Source organism: Apostichopus japonicus, chromosome 14, assembly GCF_037975245.1.
Source record: "Apostichopus japonicus isolate 1M-3 chromosome 14, ASM3797524v1, whole genome shotgun sequence".
In the NCBI taxonomy this organism is placed as follows: domain Eukaryota; kingdom Metazoa; phylum Echinodermata; class Holothuroidea; order Aspidochirotida; family Stichopodidae; genus Apostichopus; species Apostichopus japonicus.
The window spans coordinates 26,886,337-26,901,833 of record NC_092574.1 but is presented as its reverse complement, the minus strand read 5'-3'; the positions used below and the strand labels follow the sequence as shown (position 1 = coordinate 26,901,833).

The 15,497-nt window shown below is 36.6% G+C and overlaps 1 protein-coding gene and 2 long non-coding RNA genes across 4 annotated transcripts in view; 2 read left to right on the top strand and 1 right to left on the bottom strand.

The window, feature by feature from the left end:
• Window positions 1–34: 34 nt before the first annotated feature.
• Window positions 35–15,497, bottom strand: part of LOC139980379 (uncharacterized) — a 41,558-nt gene continuing 26,095 nt past the window's right edge. Inside the window, exons 2-4 of the mRNA XM_071992019.1 lie at window positions 13,413–13,750; window positions 5,495–5,650; window positions 35–4,672 (exon numbers count right to left, since the gene is read on the bottom strand). Coding sequence (XP_071848120.1) covers window positions 4,532–4,672; window positions 5,495–5,650; window positions 13,413–13,750 — 635 coding nt within the window. The 3' untranslated portion in view covers window positions 35–4,531. The remainder of the gene's footprint in view (window positions 4,673–5,494; window positions 5,651–13,412; window positions 13,751–15,497) is intronic.
• On the top strand, window positions 5,658–7,448 carry LOC139980383 (uncharacterized). The gene is made up of 2 exons (XR_011797553.1): window positions 5,658–6,268; window positions 6,951–7,448. It is a non-coding gene; the product is annotated as an uncharacterized lncRNA (long non-coding RNA).
• On the top strand, window positions 8,774–12,745 carry LOC139980382 (uncharacterized). Of its 2 annotated transcripts, none has more exons than XR_011797552.1 (3): window positions 8,774–9,657; window positions 10,455–10,670; window positions 12,289–12,745. It is a non-coding gene; the product is annotated as an uncharacterized lncRNA (long non-coding RNA). The 2 variants fall into 2 exon arrangements; XR_011797551.1 differs by having other exon boundaries at window positions 8,777–9,006; window positions 12,289–12,742.

The window sequence follows — 15,497 nt, the reverse complement described above, 5'->3', positions numbered from 1 at the left end:
AAACTAAGAATAAACAATCAAAAATCACCATGGATTACACTTGCAATCATTGTTTCTATTAAATATAAAAATAAACTCTATAAAAAATATTAGCAAATACATTCATGTGATCACAAAGGTTATCTCCAATTATAAAATAAGCTTACATATGTTATCAGATAGGAAAAGAAAATGGCAACCTCATTTAATTAAACAACAGTGCTAAAGAGTGGAAAGTAATCAACAGTATTGTCTACAAAAAAGTAACACTAATTGTAGTAAAGCCTTTGTTTGTAATGATGTTCTCACAGAGGATCCTCGTACAATTGCTAATAATTTGATTATGTATTTTTCTACAGTTACCAAGTCTTTGGCAGCAATACGAACCAATGGGAACAAATAATACTTTAAGCTTCATCGACGCAAAAATACAAAACTCTTTTGTTTTGTTTCCTACTATATGCATTATGAAGTCCTTCATGTTATTTCTAAGCTAACAAATGGTAAAAGTCCTGGTTTCGATCAAATCCTGCATGCCATTCTTAAGAAACTTGGGCATACTTTCACAGTTCGGCTAACACATATTACTAATCTATCTTTTGCAAAAGGTGTTTACCATCTGAACTTAAGATCGCAAAAAATATTCCTATTTTTAAATCTGGTAATGAACAACTGATGTGTAACTATATACCAATATCTGTTTACCTTCAATATTTATAATTATTAAACAACTTGTTCACAACCATTTTTACAACTTTATACTTAAACACGACTTATTGTATCCAAATCAATATAGTTTCCGTTAAAAGCACTCAACATGTATGGCGGCACTCAAATCTCTGAAGGATTGGTTAAGAAGATATGTACAGCTGCACTATTCCTTGATCTTTCAAAAACTGTTGATAACATTGACCACCACATTATTCTACAAACACTTATTGTTATGGGGTACGTGTAAGTTGGTTACTTTAAGTTGGTTCCAGAGTTACTTAAGTTATCGTTATCACTTTATGTCGTATAATGGTGTAAGCTCATCACGTATTTCTTATTGGCGTTCCACAAGGTTCCATTTTAGGACCACTACTTTTTATTATGTATATAAATGATATTTACATGTCTTCTCATAAGGTTTCCTTTACTACGTTTGCTGATGACACTACTGTTTTTTATCCAACACAAACATGGGGAGGATGCTCTACAAAATATCAGTAACGAATTCCTCAAAATTTTGATTGGCTAAAATTGAATAGATTGTCGTTTAAAGTATCAATGTGTGTTCGCCCTTTCCAGCTAACTGCCCTAAAAGCTCAGTGAAAATGACACCGTTCAATAAATTTGAATATTAATATTCATTATTCTTATTCAGTAATCTGTCGTTAAACATTTTGAGCTGAGTAAAATTCGCCAGATTTTTTAACGAGTCCGTAGATTCTAAAAACTTCAATCAAAATGTGCAAGCCCCGCCCAACAGATCATGCGCTAATCAAATCCCTGTTTTGTTTTGGAACCGTTAGGAATATGACTACTTTCACTTTCGCGGCTAGCCTGTTTTAGTTTCCTTCTTATGAATAGTATCTTTGTTTTGGTCTTACCAATGGAGCTTGCAAAATTGTGTCATTTCCTTCCATTGCAATGAATGAAGGCTGTTCCCAGACGTTTTCTCAGTGGAATTGGGAGATAAAAAGTGGACGGTACGAGTATACATATAGGTTACATTTGTGTAATGAACATGTTGATATGGGCGGTCGCAGTGATTTTACGGTAAATCGTTCGCGCCATCAGGGCATCAGAAAATCAATTTCTTTCTTAATTTAACCTATATATATTTACTATAACTAAGTATTAAGAAATGTACTTCATTGTGATTTAATGGCAGAAAATAAACGAATCAAATAAAGAAATCAGATCGCCCACGAACGATCTGTGGTGTTTCCTTGATTTACATCATGTATTTTTATAGTTCCTTTTAAAACTACCTGGATAGGTATATCCACGCATATCATATAGACGACATGGACAAAACTTAATACTGACTTGTTCTTTATAATGATATCCGGAAAAACCATGGCGGCACTATAGCTATCAGTAACAAAAACAGAACCAGTTACACAACAAATTTAACGAAATGACTCATGGAACAATATTCCATGCACAACAGTAATGTACTTAGGTTAATTCGGATATAGTCTAAATCCTATACAATTTACCATATGTAGCGATACCAACTTACCGGTATTTTTTTGCGTCGGTGCCCTCCTTGATATTGGCCTCTCGTCACATTCAAAAGATGAAAAACATGAACTGTTCACTAAAACTAAAACTAAAAACACTAAAACGATTCAAAACTCAAAATTGTACACATAACACATATTTATTCATACGTGCAATGTATCTCACCGTATATTACATTTACTGCTTCTTTTCTGATACTTGTTTACCAATAACTAACAATTAAGATGGAATCAGTATAGGCCGATACACCTTACTTGTATATCATGTAAACGTCCATGCCAACCACCCCAACACTCCGAAACACACCCCTACACCCGTCCAAACCTTCCCCTCTCTCATCGCATTCCATTCCCCTTCCAAAGTTTTTCCTCTTTCTTGATTTTTTATTCTTGAATGTATTTGTAAGGTAAGTTTAGCTGATGGAAGGTTTTTTGGCATAACTCAAACCTGCTCTCTTATGTGTATTCAAGTACTGAAGGAATATTTTGAAATATACAGGTCATAAGAAAAAGCTTCTTTTTTTTTGTTCCAATGTCCGTTAGTCACCTCCAGATTAACTCAACGTCGATGAATCATTATGTTTCTTTCAATTCAAGAACATAATCGCTTGTTTGCAAACTTGCCAGGTATACACAACAGGGCTAGGAGTACTTAACAGTATGTTCTTGTACTAATATCTCTCACCTCTGGTTGCTGATGGTGAAATATAACAATTTGCTTGGTTTGTTGAAGGAGCAAACAATTCCTGGGCAAAAACAGGATTAACATGCCATCTCAGGTAAGCAGTTCCAGTCAAACATTACTTTGCAACAAAAGATTCAATTTCTATCCTCAGTTTGTCCTTTGCTTGTAATATAAAACACCAGTGAAGGAAAATAAAAAAGAGATCAGAGACTATACAACAAAGAAGGAGTACGCAACCAGATTAATCGTAATACAGGGCTCTTGACAGATATATTACGGAAACTATTACCAGTAAACCTTGGAATGATCAATCCAGTTTGATTTTAATATTCTCAATTCATGCCGGTGAATCTAGTTAAACTGTATGCTTGCTGCTCAATTTTGAATATATTATGCATGTGAGGTTTTAGTATTATATGTTGGTGTTCTGTCTTTCTTTCTTTCTTTGTGCAAATAGGGGAATTGTTACCATGGCTAAAGTGAAATCTCTTGAAGACATCAATAATTTAGGCTACAAAGAGTTTGGTGACTATCTGGCAAATGTTGTTGCTAAGACTCCCATGATATCATTAGCAGCCTGGTCTGATAGACCATTCTGTAGCGTAAAGGATTTACACGCAACTCTCTGTAAGTTTCTGGATCAACTTCTTTTTCAGGGTGAGTCTCCATTTAGCATACTACTACTTATTGTCAAGGACACAACTGAGAACGAGAACAAATAGAAGAGTTTGATCAAGTACGATGTTCTTACACAGGTGTTCTTCTGCACAGGAACAGGAATTGATACCAGGCATGGGAGGGGAGGGAGTGGGGGAATGGGGTTGGAGGATGTAAGTCTCTTGAGGTTGAAGGATGTAAGACGTGTAAATCTCTCGGATTGTACACAGGTACTTTAGTCTAGTACTAATATGCACAAAAGTCCTTGAAGGTAATCTGTTTGGCAGCATACCAGTTTGTGAAATGACCATAGATTGAATATTCCTTTGTAAACCCATGCTTCAAAATCAGCTATGCTTAGATTTTTTGTTAGAAAGTTGAGGAATACTGTTGCTAAGTGTAGTCTCACATTCTATTTAATACTCTTTATATACCTTTAAGTTCCTAGCTCTATTACATGTATTCAGAAAGAAGGCCGTTTGTGGAACAGTTAAGTGTCTTTTTTTACAGCTCTGCTTCAGACTATAGGTTAATCAAGTTGTATTGTTAGTTTGTTACCTTAAAGTAATCTTGTTTCTGTATATATGTACTGTACAGTTTATCCTCAGTCTCTGTTATACTCTTGTAGAGAGAACAATTTGTTTGAAGCAACAGGCTTTAAATAACTCAGCTTTCTGATGCGTATTCTCTAGCTATCTCTGACAAATAGATATCAACATGAATAATATTATATGTTACATACTTAATGACAACTGCAGCATACAAAACTGTACAATTTGTTGATAATGTTGAGGCTGTTGGCGAACAACCACAGGCTGAGTTTAATACCTGACCACCATTTACATAAGAGTAAAATATTCCTTTTAATTGCTAAGTTAATGTATAGATATCTATTTCAACGTTTATTGCCCGCTATATGGTTCCTTCCTCGAGTGGAAACCAGCGGGTTACTTCAGCGCAGCCTCTGCACCACAGCCTCTTAGCCTCCTATTATTGAAATTATTGAAATACTGATTATCAATAATAAGGCAACATATATGATCCATACTGTAACTGTCAAAACCATAGAGGTAATAGCGAATTTTTTCCCTGTGCCTGCCGCCGCGGATCTTTTTAAAGCCTGAAGGAGAGATTTAGGAGAAACGTTATGAGTAACTGAAAGTATAGCATTTTGACTGGCTGCGAAACGTTACAATTTTCAGATTATTTATCAGATTAAAATATAAACTTATATGTGTGATAGGGATGCGTTGTAATGAATTATTAACCACATGCAGCTGAGAATAATTTGATTCCTTTTGGGAGATATAATGATGAAACATTCCTTCCCATTAGGCTATAGGTTGTAGACTTGAACAAGGCTAAGTATGATATCTCATCGCTAACAGTTCTCAGCTGTGTTTGTCAGCTGAACACATGAAGAAGTCTCTACTTTTATTACTATAGAAAGAACAGACTCGCAACCAGGCTCCGAGTAGTTTCTTACCATATTCGGAAACCTAAAACATTCAAGCCTTCAAATTATGACTTGAGTGGCTAAGAATACACATGTTTACCCGAAGAAGGAGAGGTATACAAGGATTCCTGTAATTCTATGGGAAACAGCGAATTTGTGAAGTCGTATGATCAATCTATCATTCATGTGCCGACTTTTCCAAGTTCAGATTCTTGGACCACATGAAGTCTTTATATATCGTGTTTACAAGGTATAGGGCTATACACGCGCACAACACACACACACATAGCCTCTAGAGACGTCCAGCTTGAATGGCCTGGATGAATTGCCTGTCAAAGGCAGTAAACTTAACTTTAGAATATCAGCGATGCTAAAAATCAATTGAGATTTGCAAAATGACATCTTGGGGCAAAACACCTTGAACGACAATCATGTCATATTGTCTGTGTGAGCCATTTACATATAGATTAACACATTATAACTCACCAGTGAACCAAGCACTATTGCTGGTATGGTACAAAGGCATCCAAGAACACACACTGTTGCAATCGCTGATAGCAGTATGGAGGTTATAGCCATTCCTTGTATTGAGATATTTTGACCTGCATCCGACGTATTCATTACCGTGACAGGTTGGAATGGCTGAGAACATAAAGCAAGTACAAAATTATCAGCATATATATCTAACACTACCTCACTCGTGTGCATAAATGTTACAAACGGGGTTATTATATTAACAACATACCATACTATATGTTCACTTTAATGGCATTGTATCCCATATTATTACAGTTGACGCGTTGGTCATCACGGTATCTTAAATTTTCCATCATTAGCATGTAGAATATTTCGACCAGCCTCTAAGTTTTTCGTCGCTTGTTATCAAGTAACCTTTACTAACCGGTAAAAAAAAATCCTAAGTTGCCTCAGTTGAAGGTTGGCAACACATGTAATTCCATTCGTACAAGCCACAAAATAGAACAAGAGCATCAATGATGCAGTATCTCAATACTGGAAGTTTTAATTTTTATTCCTAATTTCAAATCTTTGCTCTGTCTCTACAATTATCAATATCAATCATGGTACAACAAATATATAACTTGCATTTTTGCCACGAATAGTCTCTGCAGGTTACACTTTATCCTGCTAGTCTTGCCTTTAGCGCTCATTGCCTGTTAGTCGAAAGAACGACTTTGCAAGGTTTAGTAATGTCATAGAATATTTAAGAACTTGTTTTTTATGTGGTATCCTTCATCTTAGGTCCAGGGATGTAAGTGCAGCCAAAAAAAAAAACCCGGAAAACTATTCGGAGACCCCGGGTGAATGCCGTCCTAACACATCCTACTCCTAGCTCTGACTACTTACACACTATCGTTATGTTAGGCTAGCTCAGAAGTATTAGCGCTAACACATCTTACCCCTAGTTCTTACTACTTACACACTATCGTTATGTTAGGCTACCTCAAAGTTACGAATACGTCGCAGCGAACTACGGAATAAAAAACAGTCTCACATTCGAATGCGATCACAAATATCGACTTTCATATGCGTATCCCGTAGATTTCCGCCGCTCACAAATATCACAAGCGTTAATTCCGAAAGTTATGTCGAGCACCAGCAGTTACGAAGATATTAATTAGCAGTCCAATCAACGTGAATTAGGCAAGGTTTTTCAAAGAACAGAAATGAGTTATGGCGATTTGAAGTTCGCACGTACGCAACGATATTCACATGGCACAATGTTGTACAGTGCAATGCGATGATGCGAAACAGGAATGGTATTTTGATTGATCGATGAGTGAAAGTTGAAGTTAGCTTGCTGCAACGGGCCAGGCATTTTTGCCGCGTTGTGTCTTTGATATTCGAACAATTTTGTGGAACTTTATTGGAATAAAAAAAAACCGGATTTCCGTAAAAATACGGAAGACTTACATCCCTGTAGGTCAGTCTCAGTTGGACTTTTTGGTCATATAGTTTGACGTCAATGACAACAGCCAAATTAGAAGAGGCGAACAACTCGACCATATTCTTGATGCCTGCCTTGAGAGCTAGGCCTATTGACCTACTGTATGTTACTGTAGACTGTAGTGGTGACTACCATCAAAACTGTGTCCACTTCTAGATATCAAAACAACCCACGTTTTTCCACGTACCTAACTACAGAACAGAAAATTGTTCGCGAGGGTAGCCATTTTCGTATATCTAACATGTAGCTGTTATGAGTCATAGCCAATCTGCTACAAAACAGACTTGGGGGCGGGGCTTAATCTTCAAAAACGGACCTTTTTACTAAAAGTAGGGGCGGCAGCTCAGTGTTGTTTTAAGAAAGAAAAATCATTTAAACATCAAATCAAGCAAATAAAAGCCATTAAATGTCATATACAAGTAGTAAAATTCTTATTAATACCTACCTGTAAACAACAAATGAAAGTTTAAAATTTTAATAAAATATATAATACATAGGACCCTATCTTAGACGATACCACTGTTGAAAGACAGTTCTATTCTATTCTCTTTCATAAAACATAAGTTTTGGAGCGTGTGCAAAACAGGTCTGTCAAAGTGTGTTTTCAGTCCAAATTGGCCCGATTTGGACATAAATCGGTGAAAAAGTCACAGAATGAGATACAATTCTGGAATAAAAAATAGTAACTTTTGTTGGTCTATATGATATATTCTTGCTCTGGAAATTCCAGAGAAAAAGAACTTTGTTTGAGGACGCTGAAAAATTTGTAAGAGAAGAGAAAGTCCCACTTACTGTTACAATATCTCTATACATGTAATGTATTGAGATAAAAACCCAAAATCTTATTTAATAGCATATATCCAAAAATGTTCTCTTGTTGCTTTTTGACACATTCCCGGAACAGGAGAACAGATTGACGGATTGGTATCAAATTTATCTGGAATATGCCACTTCGTATGTGATAAATTACAACGTTTGTAATAAAAAACAACATATGTAAAGGTAACCTTCAGAATACCAAATGGAAATCTCAAGATCTTTCAGGTGTGTACCATGATATTATTTATTAATGTTCTGCTTCTTCTTGGGAACTGGTAGATTTTTAGTTGATTTTGATATTAACATTTCCGATAGTTGTAGATATTGAACATATCATGAAGAAAATATATTGCAGATAAACCTTACTGGAGAAGCTTTTTTTTAAAAGGAAATAAAGTAAAAAGACAAATAATAATTTGCTTTTAACACTATTTTTGACAAATTGCCCGTGTGCATGACGACATGGTGAGATCCAAAGGTAACTGTTCATTTCTCCATCCCTAATCGTTTCAAGTGCTGAACAAATGTAGGAGATTGTTATTTCTTTGATCAACATGGCTCTGAGAGAACAAGAAAAGCCTGACAATATCTGAAAATGCTGCAGCTTAAGGGAGAATCAGAGATCTGTCCCTGGACCCCGACAAAGTCGATTACGAATAAATATACACCTCCAGCCGACAACCAACCCGAACTACCCTCCTATACGCCTCGCAGTAGACAGTTGTTAATGTTAGACAAAAACCGGTTTCGATAGCCCAACTTACTCTACCTGTCACTTTATTCGATCTCAAAAGAGCTAGCCGATCTCCAAATCGATTTACACCATTTGAAAAACGATGATGTATGGACGCCCCTACACTGAAAAAATAAACTAGTCAATATTGCCACGGACTAACGTTAAATTAGTCTTTAACGTTAGTCAATGCACCCGGACTAGCAAAAATCTTCGTTTCATCGCTGCTTCTTAGTTAGTTTACACTGACTAAGGAAAATATAATCGTAGCTTAGTCGGTGTCGACGGACTAATGTATTTTAACCCAATTCGATTCACTTCAATTTGGAAACCGAGAGGCAACGGCAGCTTGCTGGGCTTGGCATAGTTTCATACGATCACTCTAAGCAACTTTCAACCGTAAATCACCCAAGAAGGTCTTTAGAAGAATGGAGGTATTAACTGCATCATCGGCCTACCTGTTATTCCTTTAACTAGAAGGTAAAATTAAAGTTAATTGTTAGGCCACTGGCACTAGTACTGTATTATGGTTAGTGTAACGCTACCGTTGTCACGTTGGCGTTTCGCAATACACAAGTGCAATGACAGTGAGTAGCCTATAGGCTTCTACTGGGTACTGCAGTGCATTCTCAACACTAAAGTGTGCATTCTAAACACCAATTAACAATGTGTTATGTGTGTATTGGGCTAGATTGAACAGTGGCACATAATCTTCTAATTTATTCCCAAACAAATGCTGGAACTATAAGGCTCAATAGTTTATTTGAAGTCTACACTCATTTGGTAAAGATTTCCTGTAATTTCCCATGTGAATCTAAATGGGTAGGCTTTGTGATATTGAATAAGCAAGGCTAGACCTTCAAACGTACAGTCACAGTAGGCTGAACACATTATGTTGGCTAGTCAACGGTATTATATGTTGCGAGCAGTCAGGATGCACGCTTCAGTTCTATTTAACCTTTTCATTTATCATTTTTTAGTATTTAATTTCCGGTCACGCCCAGGAAACAATTGTGACATTCCTTCACGGTCGACTTGCTTACTGTAAGAAGTATTAACCGTTTTTTTTGTCAGGAAAGCTTGATAGTCTGAAGTTATTATAACATGTGCTTTTAGTATACTGCCAAAAGAGTAAGTTGTTGTATTTGTATTGATATTTTATGTAGAAGTAACGGAAAATTTAGTATGTTTAGTTTGGTCTAATTGCACGTTTTTTTACTGTCCAATGTAGTGCAGGGTTCACTTGCGCGAATTCAAATTATTCTGTTTATGTGTATGTATATGCATCGATTCTTAGATTATGATGTTTTCTTGACATTTATTTGTAATTCAAGCATATCTGTTTAGTAGCAAAGTTTAAAGGTTAAGATTAATTAGTTTTCTCTTTTTGATCCTAGATTGAATGAAACTCATTGGCGTAAATAATAGATCAGATGATACAGTTTAACGCAGTTGCTAAAACTCTGGGTATTCTCTAGTCTTCGCCGGTCCATTATATACTTTAGTACTACTAGTAAGACTAAATCAAAACGACCGTAGACAAACTTAGTGTAACAAAGTACTGATTCTCCTCTAGCCTAGGTCTAAACAGGCTTGTTATGTGAGCAAGCAAAATAACAACTAAAAACGATTAGGCCTATAAATAAGTTGGCTCAGTGCATTTCTGTTTCTAAAATTTTATATTTTTAAAGATCATAAAAATAAACAAAGATTTAGCCCATGTTTTATCTCTGTATTCTGGGCATTTGATTCTGGTTGCAATGGTGATGACACTCTCGTTCAAATTTTCAGCTTTATACAGTCTGCTTCAAACTTTGGGATTGTTTTTTTGAGACTATAGTGGAAGCAAATCTCACATAACTTTGTGGTGACAACTTTATTTTTATTTTTTTTCAAATGATGAATACTTTGCTGTTTCTTTTTTCCAGCAGGAATTGAAAAGCCAAATATCTAAGTCAAGGGTGAGCTTTCCTGTGATGTACGACACCAGTGTGGAGGCAACAACAGAAGAGGAGAACTGTGTTATATATGGCTTAAAGACATGTTTTAAGATGATATATTGGTACCCTTCGCAGAACAAAAGAGTTTATCCAAGAGTCCAAAAAGCAAAGGAACAAGTACCATAGAGAAAAAAAGATGGAAGAGTGAGTTTAACTATTGTACCCAACTGTTTAATGATATTTAAGATACTTTTCATAACCTGTTTTAAAAAAAAAACAGTCTAGTTTATCATGTACGTGCAAGCTTCATAAGTTTGGTCAAATTTTCAATGATCTGTAGAGCGGGAGTCCAGAGGGTTTGGTTAGCTGGGAAGGTAACCAATTGCCTGGTACATCACAATGTTCACAATGCATTCCTGTATATGAAACCTGACGACTGGCAAACCGACTGTGGTGGATGTGGCTGGGAGAGCAATTTTAAAGTCACCTAATAGCTAACCTAGAGCAGCTTTCATGGTAACCACATCAAAGTAAGAACAATGTGTCAGGTATGGCCCCAAAAGCAACAAATGGCCATTGCCAGTAATTATTGGTGGTGGGGTACCCCTGCCAGTGATCTATAATTGACCCCTCACGGCTGACCTAGGTCAGCTCATGAGGTAACCACTTGAAACCTACTGGAAAATGTTGGTTAGGACTTCAGATACAAGGGATGGGCATTGCCAGTAATTTTTATTGGTGGGGTACCCCTGCCAGTAGACCCCCAATATGCCCATCCCCTCATTGACCTAGGTGAGCTCATGATTTGACCAGTTGAAACCTACAGGAAAATGATAGGTATCACTTCATATGTAAGGATGGGCATTTCCAGTATTTTATATTGGTGGGCCACCACTGCCAGAGTCCGCCCATCCCTTACATATAGAATCCTGTTAATAATTTTCCAGTAGTTTTCAACTGGTTAAATCATGAGCTAACCTAGATCAATGAGGGGGGGGGGGGCTTTTTGGGGGTCTACTGGCAGGGGTACCCCACTAATATAAATGACTGGAAATGCCCATCCCATGAAGTGATACCATTTTCCAGTAGTTTTCAACTGGTTACATCATGAGCTCATCTAGGTCAATGGGGGATGGGCATTTTGGGGGTCTACTGGCAGGGGTACCCCACCAATAAAAATTACTGGCAATGCCCATCAGTTGTATCTGAAGCCCTAACCAACATTTTCCAGTAGGTTTCAAGTGGTTACCTCATGAGCTGACCTAGATCAGCCTTGAGGGGTCAAATATAGATAACTGGCACGGGTACCCCACCACCAATAATTACTGGCAATGGCCATTTGTTGCTCTTGGGGCCATACCTGACATATTGTACTTACTTTGATGTGTTACCATGAAAACTGATCTAGGTTAGCTATCAGGTGACTTTAAAATTGCTCTCCCAGCCACACCCACCACAGTCGGTTTGCCAGTCGTCTGGTTTCATATACAGGAATGCACTGTGAACATTGTGATGTACAAGGCAATTGGTTACCTTCCCAGCTAACCAAACCCTCTGGGATCCCGGTCTATTGGGATCATTATTAACATGATTAACATAATTATTAAGCTTTGAGAAATAACTTGGTGTTATGCTGTGCAAAGCTAATAATAATTTGGTAAAGCTGCTATTCCTGGCTTATAATTTGAGGGACCTAGATTTAAATGTATACCTCCCAATATGTTATAAAATTTTAATGTAAATGTATGTTTATGATAATGTGAGTTATCATGTGCTATATCTGTATCTGTGCTTACACCAATATCATATTTTCTGTTCACAGGTCAATAATGGTGCAGATTTTGGCTTCCTGAAGACAAGTGGGAGGCCATTTGTAGTTAAGAGAAACACTCTTTGTTCGTGAAGACTTAACTGGTGTCGATTTGGGGTACCACTTTAAAAGGAAAGTCATGAGGAACCCTTGCCCAAGATTCAACTTTGCATTATTGTGCAGTGCTATACTTTTGCGATTCATGTTTGATCCATTAACTTGTCTTAACTTTGTTGGAAAAAAAATCAGATTTTCAGATTTTATTTACAGTGATTTCTTCTCTATCTGTCGAAAGTCAGCCTTTTGTAGAGATCAGAAGTTTTATCAGAAATAAATACTGCCAACGTACACATTATTTGTGTTTCTTCTTCTCTCTTTTCTTTCAGTGACGCTAGTCAGTGAAACTAGTCGGGTTTAATTCTTTCAGTGAATCTAGTCGGTGCAACTAGTCAGTCGATACGGACTAAGAAAGGTTAGTCGGGAGAGGCACCATCCTGACTAATGTAAAACCTGCTATAAACTTGTCGGTGGCTCATATAAATTAGTCGGTAAAGACCGACTCATGTCACCAACTAATGTAACTGACTAATATACATTTACCGACTAAGAAATTGTTGATCGACTAAGCTGACGGACTAAGATGACCGACTAAGAAATCCAACTGACTAAGGAATAAATTAGTCGGTATAGCAACTGACCAAGGCTATGTTAGTCGGGAGAGGCACCAGATGGACTAACGTTATGTTAGTCGGTGAACCAATTTAAGTTTTCAGTGTAGATGAACATATCAATGTGTACAATGTGATGTTCCATTGATTATGTATGCATACTATGGGGAGGGCGATGACGAGTAGAAACAACCTTTCCATAAAACTTAGTATATGAATGTCATGAACCAGCCCTTCATTGAAAATAATAAAGACTATTATCGCAATAATATCTTTGATATATTTCCCTTATCCTCCTCGCTTCAGAATTATGGTAATTGTATAAGTGGGATTCTATTTCACGCATACATATTTCTTATACAATAGATATGAAACCAATTCCCAAGCCATGTACGTCAACACCTCTCAACATGGATAACATTATATGTTACATTCTGAATGACAACTGTAACACACAAAACTGCATACCATTTGTTGAAACTGTTGAGGCTGCTGGATAACTGCCCCCTGACCTTGTTGTGACATATTGTACGGCAGTGCGTGAATCGGTTGCGGCTGGGTAGTCTGTATCTCTTGTGGCTGGTTGTGGCTGTGCGGGTTAACCGGTGGTTGCGATCCTTGAAGTTGTTGGTTCGCAATGTTAGGTGTTAACATCACATTTCCCGCAGGTGGTGCAGATGCCACTGTCGTGTTTGATGGCGGTGTCCCAGGTGGCATTAGACTCATATATTCTGCATCTCCAGTAACTTCTATGTACACCGGGATCTGGTCCCGATTTTCAGCAATATCGTAGTAAACATTTGATTCTGCAAAATCAGTAATAATATATAAACATATAAGTGGTGTACCTTATTATTAATGTAACGTTTAAATATTAAAACTGATCAAGAAAAACAGCACTGTTGTTGTGCTGATGATTCAATTTTTTTTTTTTTTTTGAAATCAAGACAAAATTATGTCAAGTGACTGATACAGAATCTGATTGATTGGAAACTAAAACCAATGACTGCAAAAGAACAGAATATGATATGATGCCATTCTAGAGTTTCAGAAATCTCACGATCTTCGGGTAATATCAATTTTAATAGATATTTGGCACCACAGTTTGCTAAAGAAATTGTAACTTTCATTCAAGGTTGATGTATGCCTCTTTTGGTCTGTGCACTAAATATAGCTCTATTCTTTAAGTAAATGAACACAACATCATAGAAATGAAGATATCTTACAACCATGGATAAACTGATCACAGTTGGAATACTTCTAGGATGGATTTCAAACTAAACTGTATTCGGATAACAGACGGTCCCATCCAACTCCAACTTGACCAATTTTAGCAATATCGAACTTCGTCATAGTCAACTTTGCCCTATAGCTCAAGCCGATAAAGTAAACCATTATTAGTTTAAAGACAATTGCATTTGCATATCTTAGTTAGCATTATAATACATTACTCGGCAACTCTGTGCGGGATTGGACACAGTTTTCTACATCGTCACCACCCTCACCTTCGCCCTCTCTCACCACATTTTAGCTTCAGGATATTACCATTTTGGTATATTTTGTCGATATCGTTTCCAGCAATTATATCTCTTTCAAATTGATATTACTCATGTTCTAGGAACATGGCGGCCATATTGTATATGATCACGAAAACTAAATGTTTCTGGCATTTTAAGTCGAACATAATGCAATTTTCATTCACTAACGGTCACTTTGAGTCGACATCTGATAGTTTCTAATATATTTATACCAGTTTAAATCGATTCATGCAATCTAAAAAGATCGATGTCATTTTAAACTTATTGACTTATAATATTGATTTAAATTGGTATATGTTCATTGAAATTTACATATCGATTGATTGATGTCGATTGAAAGTGTTACGTGGCCTTTTAAACCACTGCTTGAAGTTTTTTAAGGGACAATCACTGCAAACACTTGTTAGGAAATACTCCAAGCCATAATAGTACGACATCAGGATTTTTTTAATTTTTTGGCGGGTGTTAGAATGTTCAATTTGGCCCTCATTGGTCAAACAAATGAAGGGTTTTTCTTTAACAAGCATTGGTACAAATTTCATTTTGGTCCTTGTGTCAAGCTACATCGGTTCCTTTACGTAAGCTCCATGGGTGTCAATAGTTAATTGCTATTTCGCTTAGATACAGAAGTTCGTATGATAGCATAGCGATCTCTTGTGCCATTAACATAGTACACCTCGGAACAACATATATTATATGTGTTTTCGTTGGTGAGAGACGTTTTCTGCATCACAATCGCAGCTATTTGCTTGAAACTTTCTGTATATGAATGTGTTTACCCAGTAAGGAATAAAGGTCGAGAAGTTCACAATATAAGACAATGTTATGAAATAAAAACATATCATACGTTAGTGTCGTCAAAACGTCAATAATTATAGAATGTGTACTGTTTGTTGTGTGGTGGTGACTCAATGGATTTTGGACTACAAATATGTGAACTTTTGTAATTGTTAAAAGTATAGTGAACAAGGATCATCGTGTTCAAATATTTACTTTGTATATTATGTACCGGAGA